The 25,310-nt window shown below is 50.9% G+C and overlaps 1 protein-coding gene across 3 annotated transcripts in view; it reads left to right on the forward strand.

Moving 5' to 3' along the window:
- The first annotated feature begins 3,923 nt into the window (after positions 1-3,923).
- The window catches only part of SRGAP3 (SLIT-ROBO Rho GTPase activating protein 3), a 73,400-nt gene continuing 52,013 nt past the window's right edge, over positions 3,924-25,310 (forward strand). For 2 of the 3 annotated variants that reach the window (XM_053953580.1, XM_053953581.1), the window contains exon 1: positions 3,924-4,051. In XM_053953580.1, coding sequence (XP_053809555.1) covers positions 3,985-4,051 — 67 coding nt within the window. In that variant the 5' untranslated portion in view covers positions 3,924-3,984. The remainder of the gene's footprint in view (positions 4,052-25,310) is intronic. The other variant, XM_053953579.1, reaches the window with a different exon arrangement.

The raw sequence follows: 25,310 nt of genomic DNA on the forward strand, positions 1-25,310 counted from the left end.
TCCCTGAGGAAACGGAGGCCGCAGATCTCTAGCAGGAAACTGCTCGCAAGAGCCTTTTCAGCACTGATAAGCGCCGTGCAGTGTGACCACGGCCTTGTGCAGTTACAACAGGTTCTGAGTAGCTTGGGACTCCAATGCCTTTTACAGGAGAATTAGAGCTGCTGGGGAGAATTGTGGTTGCCTTGCCAAGTTGTTTATCATAATTCTTCATGCTTTTAGTCATACATAAATATTCCCATTTCTTACAGGGACTTGAATTATTGACCAGCGTAATGCTGAATTCTACTGGTACCACAAAGGCTTAAGATGGCAAGAGTGGAAAAGGCTGGGGTCAAGATGGGTGTGTATTTTAGAACGCTCTTTTTCTTCTCTGAATATTCATGGCCTCAAGGATGCTACACGTATTTTTGGAAGATACCTTCCTACTTACGACTGAGCGGTTGGAGACCTGAATAAAATAAAAATCAAAAGCAAACTTCTGGGATACTTTACCTGAAAAACAACATGCATTTCCACATAGAAAAATCTTTGGCTGCAGTTATTTTGGGTGCAAAGGCAGGACCCATTGTTACAGCTCTGTCAGTGCCAAGCTACAACTGCACTTCACTACAGAGATAAAAAAGGGAACAGAGTGAGAAGTAGTTCTCTGTTAATATGACAAGGTAACAGCACTTTGCCGGCAGGAAAGAAGATGTAAGGTTCAAAAAACAAAGGAGATGTAGTGCAGCACCAACAGCTGCTGTGTTACGTGTCTCCAGCTCGTTTACTCTTACACTGGAAAAGGTGTGTACGGAAGCCTTTCCCCAGCAGTCCGGCAGGTATCCAGTCTGTATCAGAGCCATGCCATTCCCACAGAGGGGACAGCCAGCAGGGCTGGCTTCTGCTGCCCCAGCTCATATGGATTTTATTCCCCTGCTGACCCTGCTGCAGCTGAGTGCTCTCCTGCATGGGCAATCTCTCCCAGTCTGGCTGGTTTACTGCAGGCCTCATGAGCCTGAGGCAGAGCCCACACCTCCTTGGGACCCTCGAGCCTGGACTGGAATAGTTTCCATCACCAAGTAGGGGTTTACAGCAACGTCCCAGGGAGGCTGCAGAGGGTTTAGCCACATATCAATGGCCAAAGTCGTCCCCCTTCCCCAGTTCTTCAGCCCAAGGAATGGCACAAGGGATTCTGCCTTTCAGAGACCTCAGGAAGGCAGAAAGGCCAAGGGAGAGCTGGGGTCATGTCACGAGCTGCCTTACTCTGGGATGAGTAACTTGGTGGCAGCTGCAGCTCTGGCACTTGTGTAAGGTTGTGAAGGGTTTCATCAAACAGCTTGGTGTCCGTGTCATCTGTGGCTTGGTGTGGCCTCTGGCCTGGCTCCAGCCTTCTCTGGCAAAGCTTCACTGGCGTGAGCGTGGGTATGATGGATAATCCATCTCTGAAAGTATTCAAGACTGGACAGTGCTTGCAGCAACCTGGTCTAAGGAAGGTATCCCTGCCCATGGCAGGGGGTTGGAATGAGATGAGCCTCAAAGTCCCTTCCAACCCAAAGCAGTCTGTGAATCCATGACCAGAGGGTCTGCCCAGCTCATGGTGACAAGGATGAGTGTCTCTGGAAGCAGCAGGTCAATACTCTGCTGAGGCTGCTGTGTGTATGTTCAGCACATCGTGAAACACTTACAGTTTGAAGCTGGAAACAAAGAGTGCAAGACAGCTTCTGCTTAAAAATTTTTCCTTAATTTAGGAATTGCTTTAAGCCAACATTACCTCTGCTTCCTGAGCACACACAAGGCTACTGCCCTGGAAATAATCTGCATTAGCCTTACTGGAGTGACCACGTTGCCATAGCTACTGTTGGTTCCTCTATACCTCAAGCTTGAAGTGTTTATTATGATTAAATCCCATCCCATCCCATTCCTCATTAAAAAATTCTGGGTTGAGAGTGTCACAAAGTGAGTTACAATGTAATCCTTCCTTTTAAGAAGCTGTTTCAAGTAGAAATTCCACAAAGTATCTTAGACATTGATATTTATTAAAGATCATTAATTCATGACTGGATTATTTTTCTTCAGCCATCACTGCTTCTTTATTGTTTATGATATCTGAGTAGCAGAAACCCCTGTTGCTGTTGGATCATTTCATGACTAGGATTTTTCTTTCACCACTATTTTTCAGACCACTCTGAGAAAAGATGCTTAACACTCTCAGACACTCAGCTTTGACCACAGAGCTGGCCTCACAGGTTTGAACCAATTTGGCCAGAAAATCAAAATCTATCTTATGGCACAGTTGGTTATCAGGAATGCTGGTCCTTGCTCTCTGAATCCCTGTGGGTAGTGAAAGGAGAAGTGACTGCTGCTAGGATGAATCCTTTATGAAATTGCCCGTGCTTCTCTTTCCTTGCTTAGTTTGGTTTGTTTTTTCTTTGTGGAGAGCGAGCTCAGAACCATAAGGTCCCTCCAGGGTGTTCTTGGCTGTGGAGGAACGCAACATCATCATCCCTGGACTTTTCTGGTCATTGTAAATTGGCTTTTCCTTGCTTTGGGAGATGACACACCACTGGTGTACAGCAATCAGTTCACACCCCAGGCACCCTCTCCAGAGACCTGATGTTCCTGGATGATCATTCTTTGATGCCTCTTGACTCTCCTTAGTGTTGCCTTTCCAGCCCTGCTCCAAGTACAGCTTAGGGCAGTCACACACAGCATCCCAGCCCAGCCCCTTCCCACATTCCCTGGCAGGGGATGCAGCAGCTCACCTAGGGACTGGTACACGCTCTGTGGCTGCTCCTGCCCTGCCACAAAACACTGAGCCATGCTCGCAGCCACTGTGCCTGCGCCTTCCCTGTGGTCCCTGTCCTCTGCCTCTCCCTGTGCCCAGTGGGGGTCCAGCACAGTTTTTGCTTTCCCTGAGACCCTGAGCCCTTAGTCCACCTGGAGCTGGAGTAACGCTGCTCAGCCCTGAGCCTGTGCCTCACGTTCTGCTGTGGCTGCGTTTCCCAGGAAGGGTCGCTTTTCCTCGCTTGTCCCCAGGCCTTTCCACAGCCACTGAGACACAGAATGCTCCTCTGTGTCGCCTGCTTGCACTAGGTAAATTATTTGTGTAATGAGCTGGGGTTATTTTTTAAAGTTGGCGGAGTAACTGTGAATCATCAAATCTCCCTGAATTCACTCCTCACACGACACCATAAAAGAGCCCATTGTGCGGAGCGGTGATGGGAGCGGAGCCGGGGCCGGACAGAGGACGCACTCAGTCGATCGTGGATCTGCAGAGGCTGAGTCCGCGCATCGCCCGTCCGAGGGCTCGGGTGTGCCCCTGCAACGCTGCTGGCAAGTGTGTGAGGCCTCATGGACTGGGTCCCGAGCGCTCAGCTAGGACCCCTGACAAAGTGCCTTCACCACCGATGTTGCTTCTGCCGGAACGAACACTTTCTCCTTTTTTCCTTAGTTTTAATAAGGAGTGACAGATCTGCTCCAGTGCACCCGCGCTGTCCCAGCGGTGACCGGATGGTGCCGGAGCCCCGGGCTGCGGAGGGGCCGCCCCGGGAGGGGGGACACGCGGGGAGAGCGACACATCCCGCAGCGGGGGGACACGGGGCGGGACACGGGGCGATCCGCAGCCCGCGGTGCCCGAGCACGGCGGGGCCGCCGGCCCGGGGGGCGCGGCCGAGCCGAGCCGAGCCGAGCCGAGCCGAGCCGTGCGGGGCCGCGCGGGGCCGGGGCGGGGCCGGGGCTCCGGAACGCCCGCCCCGCGCGCAACCTGAGCGCAGGAGCGGCGCCAGGGCCCCGCCTCGGCCGGCGGCGGGAGCGGCTGCGCTCGGCTCGGCTCGGCTCGGCTGCGCCCTGCCCGGCTCTGCCCCGCCGCGCTCCGCTCCCGGCGGCGCTGCGCGGTCCCCGCGGTGTCCCCGGCGCCGCCAATGACGGCGGCCGCTGGCGGCGGCGGGGCCGCGGCCGGGTGAGGCGGCGGCGGCGGTGCCGGCGGGGCCCGCGCCCTCCCGCACCATGTCAGCGCAGGGCAAGTTCAAGAAGGACAAAGAGATCATCGCCGACTACGAGGCGCAGGTCAAAGGTGCGGAGCGCGGGCCGGTGCGGGGCGCGGCGGGGCCGCCTTTGTGTGCGGGGCGGGGCGGGGACGGGCCGGCTCCGGCCGCGGGGGCTGCATCGCCGCCCCCCGCCCCTCCCGCGCTGCGGCAGCGCCGGGCGCGGAGCCGCGGCCCCCGGAGGCACCGGCGGGGGAGCCCCGGCCCGGCCCGGCCCGGCGGGCGCTGCCCTCGCCGTGCGGGGCTCGGCGTGCGGAGCGGCGCCGATGGGCACAGGTCGTTCCGCCCCCGAAGCGGCGCTGGCCGGGGCCGCCCTCCGGGGCAGCGCCCTGCGCCCACCGGGCAGCGGCGGCCGAGCCAGCCCCGGGCTCTGCGGGGTCGGGAGCGCTGCCCGCGGCCTCCCGGTGCCCAGGGCATCGATCCTGCGGTCCTTATGTAAGGAAGGTCGCCTCCGTGCTCCGGCCCCTCGCCTCCAGGCCCGCAGTCATTATTATGCAAGTGCCGGTAGTGGTGCGGGGTGCGGAGCTGGGCGGCAGTCGCCGCGTTCCTGAGTGTTGGAGAGGAATAAAACGAGAGGTTTTTTTCTATTGAGACCACTGAGCAGCAAATCCCAGCCTCCAAGTTAATCTTGTTTCGAAGGAAAGTTGGTACCCTGTGACACATGGCAGCTCTGCAGCCCAGGGAAGGGCTGAGCAGGTTGGAGGCAGAGGGAAATGAGCCAGCGTAACCTTCTGTCCATTGCACACCCAGGGATTTTCGTGTTGGTACCAAACTGTAGTAATGGGCATTTCTGGATAACTTAATAAATCAACTCCTTATTGCGATAATTGCTAATTCTGTTAGCTGATGACAGTTCCTTTTCCCACCTTCAGACGGAGGATACTCTTAGCTGCTTACTTCATGCCTTTCACTTGCATTGCCTCCTTCAGTCCCCTCACTATTATATAAAACCAGCTCCACTCTCCCTTTGCTCAGTTGTTTTATATGGATATGTGTTCACCACTTCATTATATTTAAGTCCAGGACATGGTTAATTAAAAGTGTAAAATAGCTTTTCTGCAGATTAACTTGTGCTTGTGCAAACTCAAGAGCTTCCATTTTTCTCCAGATCCCAGCTCAGCTGGGTGATGGCTGGGCTGCACAGACTCTGCTTGGAAAAGTCTCTGCCCAACTGCGGCAGCGCGATGCCAGAGGGAGGGATTCTGGGGAAGGGGCTGGCTGTTGGTTTCGTGCCATTGTTTACTTTCGTGAATTTCAGTCTTTTGTAGCTGGCCTCGAAGAGTGACGGAACAGTCACAACACGCCCTGCTCGGTGCCAATTACCTTTCTGCTTGTCTGTAATTTGGGCAAATTGATGTTATTGCACCCTGCAGTTAAATAGATGAAATATTCTTTTAGTGGTATTGTTCGTTTTATGGGAGGGGCTTTGCATTTGTTCTTAGAGCCTGTCCCATGGTTTCACATTATTCTCAAAGATGTCCTGGGCCCAGTGATTCCTGCTTCTCGGGTGCTCAGGGTGCAGAGGGGTCACTGGAGGCAGGACTGGTTCTGAGCTGTTCCAAAAGCTTTGCTGTGGATGTCTCCAGCGTTTTTTCTGATTGTTGTTTGTGACTGGAGTACTCACGGGCCATGATCATTCTTGGCCCGGCTTCTGTAGCCTCATGGTTTCCATATGTGAGGCAGTTAATGCTGGAGTGTGTGAGGGTGTTACATTACACCACAGTGATCACGTTTTGGGCAGCTGTAACGCAGACAGTTCGCTGATGGGCCAGTAATAATTTCCTTGGAACTGTTCTGTGCATAATTACACCTCCAGGAATGTCTGATTCCTGATACAGGGTACTTGGTCCGTGTTTTCAGCTGAATAAAGGCTAATTCTTATGTTGACAGGGTGTGCCTGCGCCTGTGGCTGGGGGGAGCTGGGCAGTCACACCCCAAGGCCCGTGAGTGCTGCCTGCCCGTGCCTTTGGGGAGGTGGCAGCTCCAGCCCTGGACACACTGGGTCTGTCACAGGACCAGCGTGGTCTTGGGGTGACCACGGTGAGGTGCAGGGGCTCCAGTCCTCACAGCTGTGACTGGATTCATCACTCGCTGTCACCTCTCTGTGGGGACCAGGGTGGTCCTGCTTTTCCCACCTTGCTAAACTGTGGGAGGAGGATAACCATCTGAGTTCAGAGGGATTGGTGCAGAGCCCTGCTGTGGCTGTGCTTCCTCACTAAACAGGAGCAATGTGAACAAACGTGGCTGAGCAGGCAGGGCAGCAGTTGGTCATTGCATTTGTAGGGACCCAAGGAGGCCTGGTGCCCGAAGATGTGCTGCAGAAGCTTTTTTTGTGCTCAGTTGTGTGTTGAGTGTGCCAGCCTGACATGGGCCAGGGTTTGTGATCATCTAAAGCTTCTCTGAGGCTGTGACTGTAACCATGAACACCCACCTCCACCTGTGCACAGTTTGGTCTCTCCTGGCTTGACTGAAGAATTGGATGTAGACTACCTCATTATCCCAGATGTCCTGTTTATTTTCTTCAAGGACTGAGTCATTACACTGTTCATATCTAATCCCTTGCTACCCTCGTGAAGGCAGATGCCCAAACCTCCAGAGAAAGACTAAAATGGAAGAGAAATAGGGATAAAGAAGAGGGAAAGTGGTGGCAAGGGGGACTAACAACCGAAGTGTTGATACAGAAATGCTGAAATATGAAGATGATAATAGATGAAAATTTGAAGCAGTGATCTTGTGCTACGGAGGATGGACCGGGAATCTGAACACGACACAGTGCTTGTCCCCAGGGCATGGACAGGAAGATGGAAGGGAGAAAGGTGGAAAACCCTGCATGTGAGCTCCAGGGCGTATGTCAGCATGGATGGAAGAGCAGTAACCCCAGCAAAGCTGCCCTGGAAATGCGTTTGAAGACGAGGTCAGAGAGAATTGAAGTGGGCAGGGTGCTGCTGTTGTGAGGTGTCAGCCAGCGCTGGGTGAGGCGTTGATCTGCCAGCGGTGCCTCAGGTGTGCAAAACCAGAGAGAGGAGCTGACAACACACCTGGAATGACATGGAGGGGGAAAAAAGTTACTGAGGCTGATTTCAGGGAAGTTTGGCTGAAGCCTCTGGCTCTGGGGAATTAGAGCAAAGGCTGGGGTGGCTGTCAGTAGCTGCAGGGTGGGAGCTGAGCCCTGCCCGACGTGCGGGTGCTGCAGCCTCGGGTCCAGCAATCGAGGAGCCCACGCGCTGTGTGGGGAGAGAGATTGGAAGGGGGAGGGTTGAACTGGGAATTATCTTCGTGCACAGGGTGATTTATTGGCCATGATGGCTCTGTTCCTTCCCTGGAGAATTGTGTCTGCTCCTCTCATGGTGGGAGGGAGTTGTCCTGAAAATGCTTGGAAAGATAGCGGGGGTGTGTGGGGCGCATGTGGGTCTGCTCGAGAGCCCTGCTGCACACGGTGTTCCTGGGTGTCTGGGAGGGCTGGGGCTGGTGACGGGGGCTGACAGTGCTGCAGGGTGTGTGAGGCTCTGGGTCGGTGCCCCTCTGCTTTTGGGAGTGGGAGTAGGTGATGGCTGCTGTCCGCGGCGGCTGCAGGCGCAGTTCCTGCAGCTCTGCAGAGTGTCTGCTGCCTGCCCGTGCATGGAGACCTCTCTCTCACCTCTCCTGCACACACGCAGCGCTGGCAGGCTCCTTCCCACGGTGCGGTCTCTCCTGTCAGTTATCCAGGGTCTGTCCTTCTCTTCTGCTGCTGCTCTGCACCCTCCAGCTGTCCGGACAGGGGAGAGCTGCCCCCAGCGCTGGCAGGAGATGCTTGCCGGGTGGTACCAGAAAAGAACACTTTTAGGAGGCAGGTTTTCTTATTTGCCTTAGCCTTGCAGACAGGAGTGGTGGTGTTAAAAATAAACACCAATGGAGATATGGCTGCAGATTTACAACTGCCACATGACAGCTGCCTGCAGAATACAGAACACAGCAGATCCTTGGATGCACAATTTAAAGTGCGTGTTTTCAGATGTACAGGTTTTTTTTTTAATCTATCTAGCCAGAAATCTAAATAAATGTCTCTCCCTCATTATGGTTACATGCCTGATTTGTGGCTTTAATGCAGCAAAACAAACCAGTTTTAATTATGCAGATGCAACCACCTATGGTCCAGCACTGGCAATCTTGCAGAAAATTGTGCATTGTGTTGATTGGCTGTTTAATTTTATATTGCTTCCTGCAGTTTTGCCTTAACCCTGGCAAGACACAGGTGCCTGTGTGATCCCTTTGGCTGCTGTTGGCAGGCGACTGCTGTGCAGCAGTGGCATCCTGTGTGACTGGCAGGTGACAGGATCCCGCGTGGTCCTGGGGGTGGGGCTCTCCAAAAGGTGCATCTGGCTGCAGAGTGGCACAGGGATGGTTCCTTGACTTCTGTGACTCTTAGTTGCCATGTAAATTGATAATAAAACCAGAGTTTGATGGTTTTAGCATCTAAAAACACTAAAAAGATTTGCAGACTTGGGCCAAAGTAAACTAATGTATTCTTTCAAATTTTCATAAAGTTTAGGTCAATTTACCATTGCCCATTAACTTCCTTTGACTTCTTCTATTGCAGTAGCTGCATCCCTTATTTTGTGGCTATTTTCTTTTCCTATCTCTTGCCCTTTTCCACTTTGCTCAGAAAATGTTTGGAAAACTCCCATGCCAAATCATTTTCTAGGATACTGGTTTGCTCAGGGGAGGAGCTTTGCTTCCCAACGTGGAAAGGCATCAAGGCTTGAACTTGACAGCTCATTCAATGAAATGGTTCTGTGCAAGAGGGAAAGTTGCACCCCTTTGTGGGGGCTGGAGGGAAACTGCTAAGTATTAATCACAGAGACACGTAGAAGATGTCTGTTGGCTTAATTGTTGTGCTTAACAAAATGGGGGGAAGCATCACCCAAGGGCACCCAGCGTGCCTGGTATAGCTCAGCTGGCTCTGGTGGAGCTCTCTGCAGCAGGGAGGGGATCCTGATGACTCTGATCTGCTTTCTGCTGTGAGACTTCGGGAGAGCTGCTCCACGCTGCTCCTGGCTGTTGGCACCCCCTTCCCTGCTGTGCTTCCTCCGTGGGTCTGGCAGCTGGGTTTTACAGAGCCCTCTGGGTGTGGGCACCAGGCAGGCCATGTGCAGGGATAGCAGGGAGTTCAGATGCGAGTCCTAATAAAGATTAATTGTCAGTTTCTAATGGAAATAATTTGAATTTATCAGAGATGTTCCTGCGAAGTGCAAGTCCTGAGCACTTCAGCAGAGGCTGGGATGGCTCAGCTGAGTCAGCAGCTCCTGCCTGTGACTGACCACCATCAGCTCTGTGCAGCTGCTGGTGGGATGGTCCATCCATCCTCAGCAGCTCCTCCTGCTTGTCTGCATGACCAGAGGTCAGAACTGCTGGGCAGTATGTCCGGGGTCATGGCTTGTCCCAGGGCAGGGGTCTGGTGGCAGGAGCTGGGGTCCTGCCGTACTCAGGTGATTTAGATACAAAATAAGGGTATTTTGATCCTCAGCCTGGCTGTGTTCTTCCCTGAATGCTGGCAGGTGCCTGGGTGTGCAGCTGGCATTATTTATCAGTCTACCTCTCCTCCTGATAACAGTAAAACCCTCTTACAACACTAATGCAAGGCCTGTAGCTAGTCCTCGTTCCAGGTGAAGAGTTTTAAGGGCTGTTAGAGTGCAGCACCAAATGCCCTTCAGGTGCTTAGCAGATATTTATAAGCGTCTGTAAGGTGCAATGTTGTAAGTTCTGTGTGCAGTTTCAGCCCGTCAGGAGCAGGATTTACTCTCCCTTTTGCTGGTCTGTTGAAGATGAGGGGGGATCCCTCCCCCCTGAGCGCTCAGACTTTCTCCTGCCTGGCTTTGGCTTGGTTTCAGAGCTGTTTGTCGAGTTACCACGCGTGGCAGCAGCAGTGACTCCTGAAATGCCTGGGACAGCTCACACAGGTAACGCTGGCTCGGGCTGCGAGGGCTCAGCGTGTTCCTCGTGCCACTCCAGCACAGCTGGCATCAAGCAATCTCCCCTTTCTTACAGCCTGGGTGCCTCTGTAGTCTGATTTAATCCCAGGGGGCTTTTGCTGAGCTGCCAGCAAGCCCTCCTCCTGAAAAGGTGACTATTCCTTCCTAATTACTAATGTGCTGTGTGTCAGTGGTGTGTGCCACAGCAGTGGCTGAGGACGGGAGGTGGGTGAGCAGTGTGAGTCCGTGGGGTGGTGGTGGGCTGTACCTGGCACTGCTGACCTCCCTGGGGCTGCCAGCCCGTGCCCCACGCTCCTGCTCGGGGCCTGTGCTTGCTGGATGCACTTTGTGCTGTTCATGTCTTCGAGAGCCTGATTTGTAAACTTTCCCCTGACAAACTGGCCTGAGATAACTTATTTTAGTCTTCTTTTTCTCTCTGTAAGGCAGTTGCAGTGGTTTGGACAGAGGCAGCCACTGAACAGTGTATTGCAACACGCAATTTTAAGAGAGGAAGTGGAGTATCAAAATAAAACTAGTGAGGGAGTTCATGTGGGCTGTGGTGTGTCCCCTGGACTGGACCCAGTCGGTGTGATGGGGCTGTGTGTTCCTTACTGCCAGGGTGCTGGGGGAGTGTTTGGTGCCTGTGATTCTCCAGCAGCTTGGCTTTAGAGTTCACGTGAGAAATGGGAAATGGCCCCATCACAGTGCAGCTGCCAGGCCAGGGACTCACAGCCCTGCTGTTTATCCCAAGGTTGTGCTATTTCTCCCAGGGCTGTTGGTGCTCAGCAGTGAGGAGACAGCTGGGAGGATGGCTGAAGTAGGGAAGGAGAGGTTTTAAAGCCTCCTTAGTTTAAATATTCCCCTTTGTTATACCAACAAAGACATGTAAAAAAAGGTGTGCCAGCATAATCCCAGAGTGGAAGCTGGTGCTTCCCAGCCTCTTGTGGAGTGGGGCCCCAAAGTCAGCTCTGCAGGCACAGCATTATCAGAGGGGAGCAGCAGCAGTGCCTCTGGCTGGTGTTCACGTGGCTGTGCAGTGGTGTGTCTGTCTGTCTGTACTGGGTGGGTTCTCCAGTTTGGGAACCTCTGGCCTGGGAGGGATTGGGGACCAGAGAGCTGGGAATGGGGGAAAGCTACTGCTGTCAGTCTCTTGTTTACATGTCTTGTGCTGCTGAGCTGCCTCAAACAATCTGCCTCCCAGAAGTGTTTCTATTAGCTTTCCAAATGTGCTTTCCTGGCTACGAAGCTGTGCTGATGTTCAGGGAGGTTCTCTGTGTGGTGCTGCAGGTTTTAGTCTGGAAACTGCAGAGTTTGGGAAAATTACACAGCCACACTGTGTCCAGCAGCTTCCAAGAAGAATTTGCATTAGTATTGGTTGCTCTTCTTGCCTTTGAAGTTGGAGAATAGTTCTGAAGAGGGCAAAAAACCCTTCAACTTTTTCACCTCAGCCTTTGGGAGGAACAGTTGTGGCAAGAGATGGCAGTCACTGGAATGTGTCTGGCTTCCCAAAGTGGCTCTGGAAAACATTGCTCCATCTTGTAGCAGTGGCAGGTGTGCAGGACAGCTGAGGAGCTGCTGGAAGGAGCGTGCAGTTGAGTGGTCTCAGTGTCTGTATCAGCTGGGAGAGGATGTTACTCCTTGGTCGGGCATCTCTGATGTCCTGCCTGAGGCAGAGGAGAGGGAGTGCTGCTCTTTGGGATTCTGTTTGTCCTGCTGCTTCTGGGAGTGCTCAGGGCTGCGGCCCCCAGGGCAGGGCACTTACCCTTGTGGCTTATGCCTTGGTTATTTCTGGAGACAGCAAAGCGAGCTGTCACAGTGGGGTGAAGCTGGTGCTGTTTTACTCGGGCTTGTACTTTAAGTGTAAATATTTAGGAAGACAGAAGGATACAGACGTGTAATTGACTGGAGTTCAGGAGATGGAGGACTGACTTTAATGATTCCCATTAAGGGAAGAGGGAATCTGTTTTTCCATGGCTTTTCTTCATCTGTTAGCCCAACTCTGGAACAGTGTTGCACGCAGTAGGACTGCAGTAGAAGGCCCTGTCATGGACTTGCTGAAGTGTAGTGGCTTCTCCTTCACCATTACAGAGCCCAAAGATCTGTTTTCTTCTTACTGCTTTGTTTGTTTGGAGAGTCGTTTGCGGTCTTGCTGCTTTGTTTGTTTGAAGAGTTGTTTGTGGTCTCCAGGCGCTTCCGTGGCATGGTGAGAGCCCGAGGGGATGTTGTGCGCCTGGAACTTTAAGAGGAGATGATCTCGAGAACAGATCTAAGCTCGAGATCATCAGTTTGATAATTGTTGAATGTGCTGATAAATCAGCAGCTGCTTCATGGCAATAACATGGGTGTTGGTAAGGATTGAAAATGCTTCCCCTGCTACTCTACTTGTGGTGCAAGCTGGGTACCCAGATCAGCTGAATGCTTTCCAGAAACTTTGTGTGTGTAACCTTACGGCTGCCAGCAGCTGGGATCCAAGGGAGCTCACACAGGGAGTGCTTTGGAACATCACTGTCCATGTAAAGCTCTGGCTCAGAGCCTGCCTACAATAGGTAGCACTGGCTGCCCATCCCTAGTGACCTAATGGCTCTGAATGGACTGGGTTTGGAAAGGAGTCTGTGTTTAAATCTCCACTCCCTTTTCTTATACTTGATGGAAATTGGACTCTCATGACACTTTAATCACTGAGATTATGGAATTCGTGGAAGAGTAAGGACAAGAGATCAGAGCGTTGCTGTGGCAGCCTGAAGCTTTTGTGTTGGCAAAGACTTCAGAGACAACTGAAGATTTCCTCTGTGTGAAAACAGGTTAATTGATCTTTGGGAACAGCCTAAATGCTGTTTCATTCAAGAGTGTTGGGAATGTTAAAGATACAGACTTGTACCTGAGCTGGAGAGAGCGAAATCCTGCTGCCATTTTGCAGTGTTGGCAGCGTAGTGGGACTGAAGCTGCAGGAGAGCTTGAAGGTGGGAGCTGCATTGCCAGAGGGTGATGGTCAGGAGGCAAAGCCTTGTGCAGACAAGTCCTGTGTGGGAATGTTGCCCTGGAGTGGAATGCAGTGTGGATCAGTGGGCTGTGGCTTAGGACAAGATGGGAATGGTGTGAAAAATGCCGTGTTGAGCTGCTCAGTTAGTGCAGGAGGAAATGCTGCTGGCAAGATTATCCTGCCAGTACCAGAGAGTATATTTAGCTTTTTCTTAAAATCCCCATCTAGTGCTCCTGCCTGCCCTCAAAAGCTGGTTTGTGATGCTGAGCAGGTGACCCGTGGTCGCTGTGGAGCTGTATCTCTGGACCTTGTGAGCCAGGTGGGGGTGTCTCTGGAAGGGTGCTGTGGGCCACTGACCAGCAGGGACTTCCACTGGAAGGAGATATGCCCCCAGCTGATGGAGATGTATTGGGCCTTCTAAGAAAGTGTTATTGCAGGCACCTGTTCTTGCTCCTCTGTTATTTGGGACAGTGTGCCCTAAATGGCCCTTAAGTGGTGGGGAAGTACTCCTCTGGCCAAAAGAGAGAGAATTTAATTTGAAAACACGCTCAGCTGCTGTCAACCATGTCACTGTGGGTTTAAGAAAGTCCTCTTGGGAGGGTGGGATGTCTCCCATGGACTGTGGCCTGTGGTGCTTCTTGCCCTTGGGATCATGTGCCAAAATCCCTGCTCACATGAGGGATCTTGCAGCCTTAGGAAAGAGTTATGGTGATCCTTCACCTTGCTTTCATCCTGCAGTGGCTGAAGCCTGTCCACACCCACCCCTCCAGCAGAACCAGTCAGGGGGAGCTGCTCCTTTAGCATGTCCCTTCCTGTAGGTAAAAATCCTTGTAGGTTGTCCCACCGAGGGCCTGGGCAGCCAGCTGTGTGCCCCTGGGTGCTCCCTGCTCACCAGGAGGGTGTTTGCACAGGGCAGCCCAGTGCACTCACTCTGCCACTACAGGCTGGAGTACTGTGGGCTGCTTTTGTTTGGCTTTTTGTTTTGTTTAATGTTTTTTTTCTCTTCCAAAGTGGGCATGTTTTCCAAAAGGGTGAGTACTTTTACCATCAATATTATGTACAGTGAAGCATGCTGAGGCCAGCACAAGCGAGTATCATGCTTCAGGGTGGAATGTGATTGCTGGAGAGATCAGAAAACAAACTTCCCTGTGCAGAGTACACAATTGGCTGGATATGTTAAGAGTTTTGCCTGCAGCATCGCAGCAATGCTCTGAGAGGCCACTGGGTTTAGTTACCTTGGCATGTCTGTAAATACTCGTGTAGTGGCTTCAAGGCAGTTGAGAGTATTGGTGGCTGTGTTTTCCCAGTGCTTCCAAGAGCAGCACGAGGCAGGAGGGCAGTCCTGGGAGCAGGACAGCAGTGGGGTCCTGTGGCAGGCACATTCTTCTCTCTCTCAGGATTTTTTCATAGAGGAGCACAGAGGAAAGAAAGAGAAAACAATTTCTATTCCTGCTCCTTGTTTTCCCGTGTGGAATGAGTTTGGAGAATTGTTTCCCTGGGGTGATTGCTTGTTTGGATTGTGGTGAGGATTGTTTGGGGCTGGTGGCTGCACTCTCAGAGAGGGTCACGAGTTGTGAGTTAGATATGGGAGTTAGAACAGTAGGTTTGTAGTTTTAGTATCTCCTGTAAATAGTATATTAATGTATTATAGCATAGTTATAATAAAGAAATCATTCAGCCTTCTGAGCTGGAGTCACACATCAGCATTTCCTCCCACCTGGCTCACCTGCACTTACAATAGGGTCCCAGCCCGTGCCCCGTGCTGTGGCTGGGCAGTGACCCCGTGCTGTGAGCAGGGGACCCTGAGCTGGGCTGTGGGGATCAGCCCCCAGCCCAGCTGCTGCTCCCTGGGGAGCACAGAGCGTTCTCTGGGGCAGAAGTGGCTGGAGCTCCCCCAGCACGGTGCTTGCCTTCACGTGCAGGAGATGTCCTGCAGCTCCGGGAGAGAGCAGGCTGCAGCCTGAGCGTGCAGCCCTCGGGGATGGGAAGTGCTGGCTCCTGAGGTGGTGTACAGAAATCCCCACGGCCTGGCACAGCCCTCCTCGCTCTGGGAACAAAACCTTTTGTTGTGTGACACCTTGGGAACGTGAGCTGTGTCTGGATGGGGTGGGCATCACCAGGGAGAGAAGGAGAAGCTGGGTACGTTGTAGAGGCCATTGTGCAGCAGAGGAGTGCCCTGTGGGGGTGCAAGGTCTGCCTGCACTCTGTGCTGCACCCAGTGACCTGCCCAGACCCTTGGAATTGACTTCTGCAGTCATAGACAGAAACTCCTGTATTCTGCCAGCTTTTCCTTTGATCGTTCTTGATTTTATTTTCCATTAAATGCATTAAATGTTTTTTAGGGGATTTCCTATTGCCCTGCTCTTTTTTACCACTAAAGTGAATGGGACTTCTACTCTGGTAATAAATGAACATGGAAATCAGGATCTCCACTGTAATTGGATTTTTCAAATAGCTCAGGAAGAGCCTGAGGAAGTATGGCAAAAAAGAGTTTTAATTTGGAATAGATCAAGTAACCTGGGAATCAGACTCTCAGTAGGTTCTTTCAAAGCATTTTTTGTTTCTTTTAACATCCTTGCTGGATCGTGTTCTGAGTGACTCATGGCTTTAAAAGCATTTTTTTTCCTGCATGTTTTTTCCTGCTTGTGTGCTCTTGACCTACTCTTGCTAAAATTCCTAAAGAAATACTAAGTAAACATATTGTAAGTGAAAATGTCATATTCTAAACCCTGGAAGTGAAATCATTACAAAGAGTACTCATGTATCGTTGTTCTGCAGGATGGCAGTCTGAGATGCACTGTTGAAATAACAATAATCTGTTCCGTGGGAGAGGTCAGCTCCAAAGTAAGGGGGAGTGAGAAGAAGAGGAAAAAAGAAATGCACACTCTCTGCCTCTCCTAATCACACAGCATGTACTCGTGCATCCCTGGGACTGTGTTGTTGATGTAGCTGCCTACTGCTTTTAAATGCCTGTCCAGGGCAGGGAGGAGACATCTGTGTTGCATGGGAGAGAAGCCTGGAGCAGATGGTGTACCTTTCTTAAGGCTCTGGATGGAAGGAAGTAATTTTGCAGGTTACAAAGCCAGAGAGTAACTTCAGAATTAAACCTTCACTGGGGGGTTAGCGGTGGTTGTCATGGGAAGAGTCACAGGTTGTGTCCCCAGGATTTCCCTGACTCTGAGAGCTGGGTGCAAGCCCCAGCTACCCCGCTGGTTTCTGGTGCGTGTGGTCTTGCTGGTGTGCCAAGAATTTACGTGGAGGCTGGACACATTGTCACTGTGAGTTTGCTGCAGTGTCCTTGTCTGTGGTGTACATCACAATGACAATGAAAAAGACATTTATGGTCACCAAGCTAACTACTGAGCCTGAAGCAATTCATGCTGGCACTACACCTTTGGAAGAAAGAAAAAATCTTCAGTGTCCTCTTCTTTCACTTTTTTGGGGTCTTCACCTGGCTGTATGTGTCCAAAGGGAAGAGCTCCTTGTCCCCAGTCTTTGTGTGAAGTCTCAGGTTTCCCAGTAGCTCATCTCTCTTTGTCAGCCTGCATGCAGATGACTTGCCAGGACAGAAGGACAGCTGGTCCTTGCGGGCTCTGAATTGCCAAGGTGTTAGCTGTGGCTCCAGCTGCAGCTTCAATGGGCACCCGACATCCTCGACCGCTGGGATCACCCTGGCAGTGCTGCTGAGCTTTCCTGTTCTCCTGCACTGCAAGAACTGTCCAGCTGAAGCCATCCGTGTGTCTTCGGTGGCACTGCCATCGCTCCCCTCTGCTGCTGTCCCCACGTGCTGCCTGCTTGGTGTTGCACTGTGGGGCTCTTTAATTGTTGTTTGTCATCGTGGGAATTGCTTGTTCTAAAACCAATTACAACCTGACAAAACTGATCTGCCTTATTTACAAATACATCCATCTGGTCGTGGATTGCCTGATAGCGCTGCCAGAACAACGTGAGGCCCTGATTGCTGCTGAGTTACCAAAGGGTTCCTGTGCCATGCCTGGAGCTCTGCTGCACGGGGGCTCTTTGTAGGACAGGGGCATTAGTGATTGCAGTGACGAATGCTGTGTAAGCCAGGAGAGATAAAGCAGTGTGTGCTGCAGAGCAGCTGCACAGCACCAACGCCTGCCCTGCTGCATCTGGCACCACGCGGGTCCTGGGCGAGCTCTGCCCTGCTCACAGGGCAGCTGTGCCAGGAGAAGGATGCGCACACCTGCTGGAGCTGGGCAGCTGGAAACCTGGACTGTTTGGAAGGGGCTGCTGGTGGGTGCCACTCGGGTGGGTGTTCTGTGCCCTTTGGCTGCTGCTACAGCTGTGGGAATCCAGATTGTGAGATCCCCACCTGAGGGAAGCTGGCAGATCCCGAATCTTCCAGAAATCTGTTTGATAACTGAGGCAGGACTGGATTCCTCCTTGGAAGCTGTAGTCTCAGAGTAGGGTTTGTGTAGGCAAGAGGAGGTGGAAGGTGCCTGGGGTGCGAGACTCTGATTTCTGTGTGTTCCTGGAACTCAGCTTTGAAAAGGCTCAAAAAAGGAGAAAAATGAATGGCTGGTGTCAGGACATTGGAGATAAAAACCACCAGATCTGGTAGCTGAAACTGTTTCAGACTATTTTAGTTTTCCTATGAATGTTCAGTTGCAGCTTAAAAAAGAACTGAGACATTATGAGTCAGTTCTGATTTCACCCTTGGGCCAGCAGTTCAAAGCTGAATATAGTGAATTTCAGAAGCCTTCACTAACAGCCTCTGTTCCTTGTTTACTCTGTGTGTGGCCCACAGAGGGGAGGAGACACAGAGACATACGTATGTTTGTTTATATACACATGTAAACAAATATAGCACGAGGAAAACAGGGAAGAGTTGCCCCTCTAAAATAAGTAATTGAGATTAATGTGTCTGGGTTTTGGCAAGTAACTGGAAGTGAGCGAATTAGTTATTGTGAATAATTGATATGAGAAATTCAGACCTGTTTTTGTTTGCGATTTATCTAGGAATGAACTTTAACTTTTGTTTATGAATAATCACTCGGTTTTCTCTGGCTGGCTGAATAACTGAAAATTCATAAATTGGGGTTAACTGTCAGTACAGAATACTGCAATCTGTATAGGAAAACCTGTGTTTACATGGATCTAATTTTTTTTTCATTCTCCATCACCATAGTAACAAAAGATTTTTCCATAGGGGTGAGTTAGTCTGGCAATGGGAGTGAGGTAGGACATTCCCATTTTACCTCCAGACCTCTGAACATTCTTTGACCTCTTAGCTCAGATTTTTACTACGACATTAATGTGGGCTTTTGGTGATGGGATTTTTGCAATTGGTGACCATTGCCATGCTGAAACTGATATTTGTGTTATAATCCATGGTTTCCCTGATTCTCAGCAGTGCCTGGTTCCTGTTAACAGGTTTTTCATAAGAAGTTTTCTGAAATTCATTCGAGACAAATAACAGCCCTTGATTTTCCTCTTCTTTCTCCTAGTAGCAGACCATAGTTTAAAGCTGAAAATCTGGGGGGCTCTTCTGTTCTCCCAGAGAGAGAATGGAATGTTATGGGGGGCTGTGGGCCATGGGGCTGTCCTGGTGAGCCCCACCAGGGGCTGTGGGCAGTCTGAGCTGTCCTGGTGAGCCCCACCAGGGGCTGTGGGCCATGGGGCTGTCCTGGTGAGCCCCACCAGGGGTCCTGGGCAGGCTGGGGCTGTCCTGGTGAGCCCCACCAGGGGCTGTGGGCAGTCTGAGCTGTCCTGGTGAGCCCCACCAGGGGTCATGGGCAGTCTGAGCTGTCCTGGTGAGCCCCACCAGGGGCTGTGGGCAGGCTGGGGCTGTCCTGGTGAGCCCCACCAGGGGCTGTGGGCAGGCTGGGGCTGTCCTGGTGAGCCCCACCAGGGGCTGTGAGCCATGGGGCTGTCCTGGTGAGCCCCACCAGGGGTCATGGGCAGTCTGAGCTGTCCTGGTGAGCCCCACCAGGGGCTGTGGGCAGGCTGGGGCTGTCCTGGTGAGCCCCACCAGGGGCTGTGGGCAGGCTGGGGCTGTCCTGGTGAGCCCCACCAGGGGTCATGGGCAGGCTGGGGCTGTCCTGGTCCCCAGGGGCTGCTGAGGGGGTGTTGGCTCTGGCCAGGTCCCTCACAGCCCCACCACCCAGTGTGTGCTGGTGCAGCCAGCTGTGGAGATGCTCCAGAGGAGCCTGGGGTGTACAGTGCTCTTCACATGGGCACTGGTTTTGTTCACTAGTTTTAAGTCCAAATATAAAATTGTATCCCTGTTGATGAGTCTTCTCCTTGAAACATAATTATGGCTCTGTATAATGCAGCTGTTCCTTATCTCAGTAAAATGTCCTGGCTGGAAGCAACTTATTGGACATAATTTATAAGCAAAAGCATCTTGTGACACTTTTTGGGAGAGGGAGAGAGAAAATAATCCATTAAAATTTACAGTAAAATTTTTAGGATAAACCAAAAGAATTTTTAAAAAGTTCATTTGCTTATAGTTATTAATGAAATCTGTGGCTAAATTTAGGTGAGTTCTTTACAGTTTCCTTAGTTTGGACAACGGCTCTGCTTTGTTTTATTCGGTTTCAGCATTCATTTGAATGAAAAGATCCTAAGTTAAAGGGACATTTTTTTTCACTGAACTAATTCCTCTGAGTTTGCAATTAGTCCCCAATAAGAGGCAGTCACCTAATATATAGACATTTTTTCTGGGAAATATTAATGTGTAACCTTCCACCTTTTCGCTGAAGTGATTGTAATTTTATTTGTAATTTAATTTTAAAACTTAAAATAAAAGCATGCCATCTCGAGTTTGATCTTAAAAGTTCCAGCATGCTAGAAATACACAATTATTTGTAGGGGCCTTGGATGTTTTCTTGCCTGTACTTTGCCTTGCAGTCAGTCTGTCCGTGGGCTGTGCCTTCCTCAGCTCACACGTGTGTTCCTTCATGAGTTCCCGAAGGGCAGCTGTGATTTTTCCCGAGCAGGGAGCGAGCACAAGGCCCTGGTGAGAAAGGCTGGAGAGTGCTGCTGTGGCTCCGTGCTGGGATAAAGGAGGAGTCCCTGGCAGAGCAGCGGGTGGCTCCGGGAGCGCTTTCTTCCATGTGTGTTGCCCTGAGGTGTCTGTGGCTGTGCCCTGTTTGCAGCAGCAAGTGCGATTTTGGGCTGTTTGCAGGGGGCTGCTGTGGCTTTCTGCTGGGGGGCAGGAGGGCAGTGACATCCCTTGGCTCTGTGGGAATCCTTGCTCAGCCAAAAACCGTCCCTAACGCCTGCCTTCGGCATCTCTGTGTCCTCCTGGCAGAGCAGGCATCTTTGACATATGCTGCTCTAGTCTGTGGATAAAATCCTGCAGTGCTGGGAGCTCTGACATCCTCCCTGGGCAGTCTGTTGACTGATTTGATACTTTTTTTCCCCAGTACTGAAACTAAGTTTTATTTTGTGTCAAGGAGGTGACTCGTTCCTGCGTTTTCCTTGGCGCTTGTGAAACGGGATTCTCTGAGAAGATTGCTTCAGAGAAATCACAGCATTTTTCTGTGAGTCCAGCTGTATCCTAGGTGAGGGAAGCAGTCAGTCTGGCAGTCCTCCAGCTGGAGTGTGGGACGGGCGCGTTCAGGGGAGCTGCTGTGTGCTCTGAGCGTGGCTGATGGATCCTGCTGCTGCTCAGGGGGACCTCGGGGGGCTTGGACAGACAGGCAGCAGGAGTCTCGTGAAGTTCAGCAAGGGAAGTGCCAAGTCCTGCAAGTCTTTTTTCCCCAAAAGATGGGGAAATAGCCCTTTTAGACTCGCTGTATTGTTACAAGTTATATTTCTTAAAAAACACTCTAATAAAATAATGGTGGGCTGGTCTCTAACTGGATTTAAAATGTTTCTTGTAATTCACTAATGCATTTCCCATCGTGTTGCCAGAGCATGTGCTGTGACTTTGAGGAGGCAGCAAATGCAAGTTCCAGAGAATTCAGGATCTCAGTTCTCACTTGGAGTTTCCTGCCATTGCTGAGAAGGTTTAAGCATTTGTCCTTGTTCTTGTGTGCTGTTTAATCCCGTGAGTGTGTGGAGGCCCCCCTAAATCGTGCTGGGTGAAGCCATTCAGTTCAATAGTTTAATGGAGGTGATAAAGGCTGGATGCTTGCCTGGGGTACAGCCTGTGGGGCCAGTCTGGGGCCAGCTCGGTGGTGGGGTCTGAGCTGGTTCCTGGCCTGAGGGACCCGGGGTGTGCTGGCACCAAGCTCTGCGTGGCCATGGAGCAGCACACTGACAGTCCATGACAAGTACTTGTACAACCCTCTGCTTGCATCGTCTTGTTGGCAAGATCTTTTGTCTTTTTCTTCTTGGTAGTATCTTCCTTCTCTTCTTGTAGTATCCTGTCTCTTTATTAATAGGGGTTCCTATAGAATTTTGCTAAGAGCAGACCAGCCAGTCTTTGGCAAGACGGGGCTTTAGACAAAGAGCAGGAGCTGTGCTCCTGTGTGCCTCTGCTGAGCAGAGTAGCTGTGTAGTCCTGCAGGAAGGACACAGCTGTCCTCCCTGTGCTGCTGTCAGCGCTGTCCCCTTTACCAGGGACCATCATCGATAGGAACACTCAGTGCTGGTGAAACTTAGCATTTTGTCCTATTTTTGCATTTATTAGCATACACTGATTATTCATAGGAATAATTACCCTTTACCAATTCACATTAATTTAGATGGCTTTTGAAAAGCAATCAAGGAGAGTGGGAATGATAATGCATCAAAGGCATATGGCACAGAAGAAATAGGGTGCATTTTAACGTAATGACCGTGTCAAGACATTGTCAGCTTTTCCCTTCAGACTGCAGTCATTAGAACCCAGTTTGAGGGTTGTGGCTAAAGGCCACAATGTGCTCTCTACCTCAAGTTGATTCTTGCTCTTTGTCTCACTTCTGTGTCCCTTCAGAAGGGAACAACATCATTTGGGGGGACAGCATGAAAACAGACAGAACCACGTGCTAGGTCATTTCACCATTCCAAAGTGCCTTGCCTGTCCCTGCACAGGTAGGGTTAATTTCTCAAGTGCTTTTATTATCAAGGAGCACATGAAGCTTGGAGGATACAGCAGATTCTTGCCTGCCCTCAGCCACAGGGAAGAGCACTGGTGTCTTCTTCATGGCCAGGGCCAGCGTGTTTCTTTTGCAGGGGAGAAGGTCTTGCCAATGCAGTCACATCTTGGGCGTGTTTAGAGGGTCACACACCTGTGTAGGGCTGTGAAGTGTTACTCTCTCAGTCATGGTGAGTCTTCTCTGGCTTTGAACTAGGCATTGGAGACGAAAATCCAAGTGTCACGTGGGACTCATGGCCTAAAAGTACTGACTGTGTTCTTTTGCTCTGGGTTACAGATGCTGCTCTGAAAGCCAAATGTGATGTGATGAAGTAAGAGTGCCTTGGTAGACAGAGATGTGGAGTGAGTAATCCTTAGAGAAGGGCAGGAAAAGGCAGGGTTCAGTTCAGGTCAGAGGATAGGCTGAGCAGTGGTCATACACATTTTGGAGGAGGAGAGCAGCAAGCATATATAGGGTTGGTGTTTGTGATGCTTCAGTGGTTAAAACCTTGTTTTCTCAATTCAGGGAGATAAATTCTCCTGTTTTTCAAATGAGCCTGAAGCTGCTCCTGTGCAGATTGGTACAAGTGTTGATCAGCTGGTGCTGCTCGGCAGGAGCAGCTCCACAGCCCAGTGTGGCTCCAGTCAGTACTGGCTGCTTGCAGTGAGCACAAGTCATCCCTCGTTGTGGGTGTCCCACAGAAGGAATGGCTCTCACACGGAAAACAAACACTAGTGAGCTGTGGCAGATATAGCTCCAGGGTTATTTTGCTGCCATTGTCAGAATTTTAGTAACTGAGAAGAACTCTCCATTGAGGAACATTTGCAGGGGTTTGGTTACACACTTCATGTGCAGGGAGGGGTGGGTGTCAGTTCTATTAGTCTGGAATAATGTGTTGTCAGGAGATCTGAAACTGGGATGCTGCTCAGGCTGGCTCTGTGGATTCTGCTGCACGTCATTCATGCACTGTTCCGCATTCCATGTGCATTATTTTCAGCTAAGTAAGTGAGCCCCTGAGTTCATCACTGCTTCAGCTTTGTGCTGTCAGACGGGAATGAGGACACACTCTGAGTCTGTGTGATGGAGTGGGACTTGTTCCACCAGAGGCTTGTGGTAAAGGAGGAACGCAGTTACTGCAGGGTTGGAGACTTCTGTTTATTCCTGGCACTGATGGCAGGATGTAATCATAAAATTAGGAATTCGCGTGAGGAACAGTGACAGCATGCTGCCACCTGTATTTGTTTGAAATTTTGTATCTAAAAGAATCTGTTTACAGCATAAGGAGAAGAGGAAAATACAGTTTTCTACCAGAAGTGCTTTAGTACTTAATTTGATTTATAAATGGTTTGATAAGCATGGATGTGCAATAGCAAAGAATACTTCAAAAAGATTGTGAATGTTTTCTTTCACTTTGGGGTGTGAACTCATGAGACTCCCTATCTGGAACCTCAAGAATTCCTTAGACTATGCCATGCTTACCCCTTGGCAGCAGTAGGTGCAGTTCCAGGGGGGATTTTAGTCCATAAGGTGCTGTTGAACACTGATGGTGAGCTGTTCACGTGGGCAGGTTTGTCTGGTTTGTGCCAGGATGGGCAGAGATGGTTTTGGAGCAGGGAGGAAACGCGTCCCCCGTGTGTCTAAGGCACACTGCTGTGCACAGGGGTCTGGGCTGAATCCCAAATGTGCTGAGGCCAGCTCCTGCCCCTGTGCACGGAGGGAGAACACACCCATCCCCACCTTTGCAGGCTGCCTCTTGTCTGCCCACACACCTGGCTTGCTCATCCTGCTCGAGAGACGAGAGGAGGCTTTTTACAGTGGGGAGGTTTAGGCTCCAGTTCAGGTCTAGCTGAGTGAAGAGATGGGGCTAAACATAGCTCAGAATTACGTAAAGGGCAATTCGATGTGTGGGAGAGAATGAGAACAACCCATGGGGCAAAGGAAGGAAAGGCTGCCTCTTGGGAGGAGCCCAAGGGACTCTTACTCTCATCCCAGCTGGTGGTGATGGGTGTCTCAAAGGCAGAGGTTAAAGGTGCCTCTGAAGGAGCTGCTGAGCTCCCCGTGAGAAAGCAGCAGCTCCTTTGTGCTGCTCCCCGGGATAAATGGTACCAGAGGGAGCACAAAGGGAACTCTGCCCCGGAGCGGAGCGGGCAGAGGTGTGAGGAGGAGCTGGTGGTGGGCAGCTGCACTCGGGGAAGCTCTTGTGCCTATTCTGCCATTTTAAGGGGGTGATTGTGGCTGATGCCTTCAAAATGCAGGAGGGTTAGAGCAGAAGAGAGGACACGTGTTTGGAATGCTCCCAGAGTGTAACATATTGCACATGTATTATGTAGGCTCGGGAAATGATGTTTAAAGTAGCTGAGCCCACGGGCTACTTGGACAAAGCAAATATCAAGACCATTAAGTTTCCTCTTGCTAAGCTTGACTTGTCCTTGTTATTAAGGTCATTTCAGTGTGTATTTTGATAACTGTGAGGTTTCTGTGTAACAACTTTGTGCTTGAAAATTTTTTAAAATCAGTTGGAAAACATTTTGCCAAATTTTTGTCAAGCTGTCAAGTGAGGGCTTTGTTACATGCAGGAGTGATAGAGAAACACTTTTGAAAGTAATTTTTCTTCTTTTTCACTCTTAGGCTGACAAGTCAGGGTGACAAGTCAGGAGAAGCAGCTTTTCTGGTCATGCAGGTCAAGCAGAGACAGGGAGTAGTTCTCAGAGGGACTGCAGGTGTGGTGCTGGGTTGGAGGGGTTGAGAGCCTTCAGTCACTGCAGGGAGTGCACAGGGAGCATCAGTTCCACGTGTTTCTATAAGCCTGTTCCAATGTCAAACCCTGTCCTAAAAATGTGCTAAAATAGCCTGAGGGTATTGACCCCTTAAGATGATCCCAGGGCCAAGGGAAGTTCAAGATTTCTGCTCAGAGAAACTCAGCATTTCAAAAGGGGATTTTGTGAGAGCTGGGGTAAAACAACTTCCATATGGAATACAGGCTCGTAGGTAACAAGAACACATTAAAAGATGGTGATGTGTGAAAGACACTGCTGCTGCCTAAACCCTCTGTGTATTTATACCAGCCTGTGGCAAATCCTTCCTCTCCCTTTGTAACTAATTGCTTGCTTTAATCTCTTTCCAGCTAGCGGGAGTTAGTGCTGGCAATGTTAGTGTGGTGTGGATGGACATCTAAGCCAGATGGAAGGATACCCGGGGGGAGGGCTGGGGAGAAGCTGCCCTCACCTCAGAGCAGGCATCCTGAGCTGGCTGCCCTGTTATCTCAGCTCTCCTGCCAAACCCAGAGTGTTTCTATCAGATTTAGCCAGGTTCTGTTCCTCTGAACTCC

This window comes from Vidua chalybeata, chromosome 12 (assembly GCF_026979565.1).
Source record: "Vidua chalybeata isolate OUT-0048 chromosome 12, bVidCha1 merged haplotype, whole genome shotgun sequence".
NCBI lineage: Eukaryota > Metazoa > Chordata > Aves > Passeriformes > Viduidae > Vidua > Vidua chalybeata.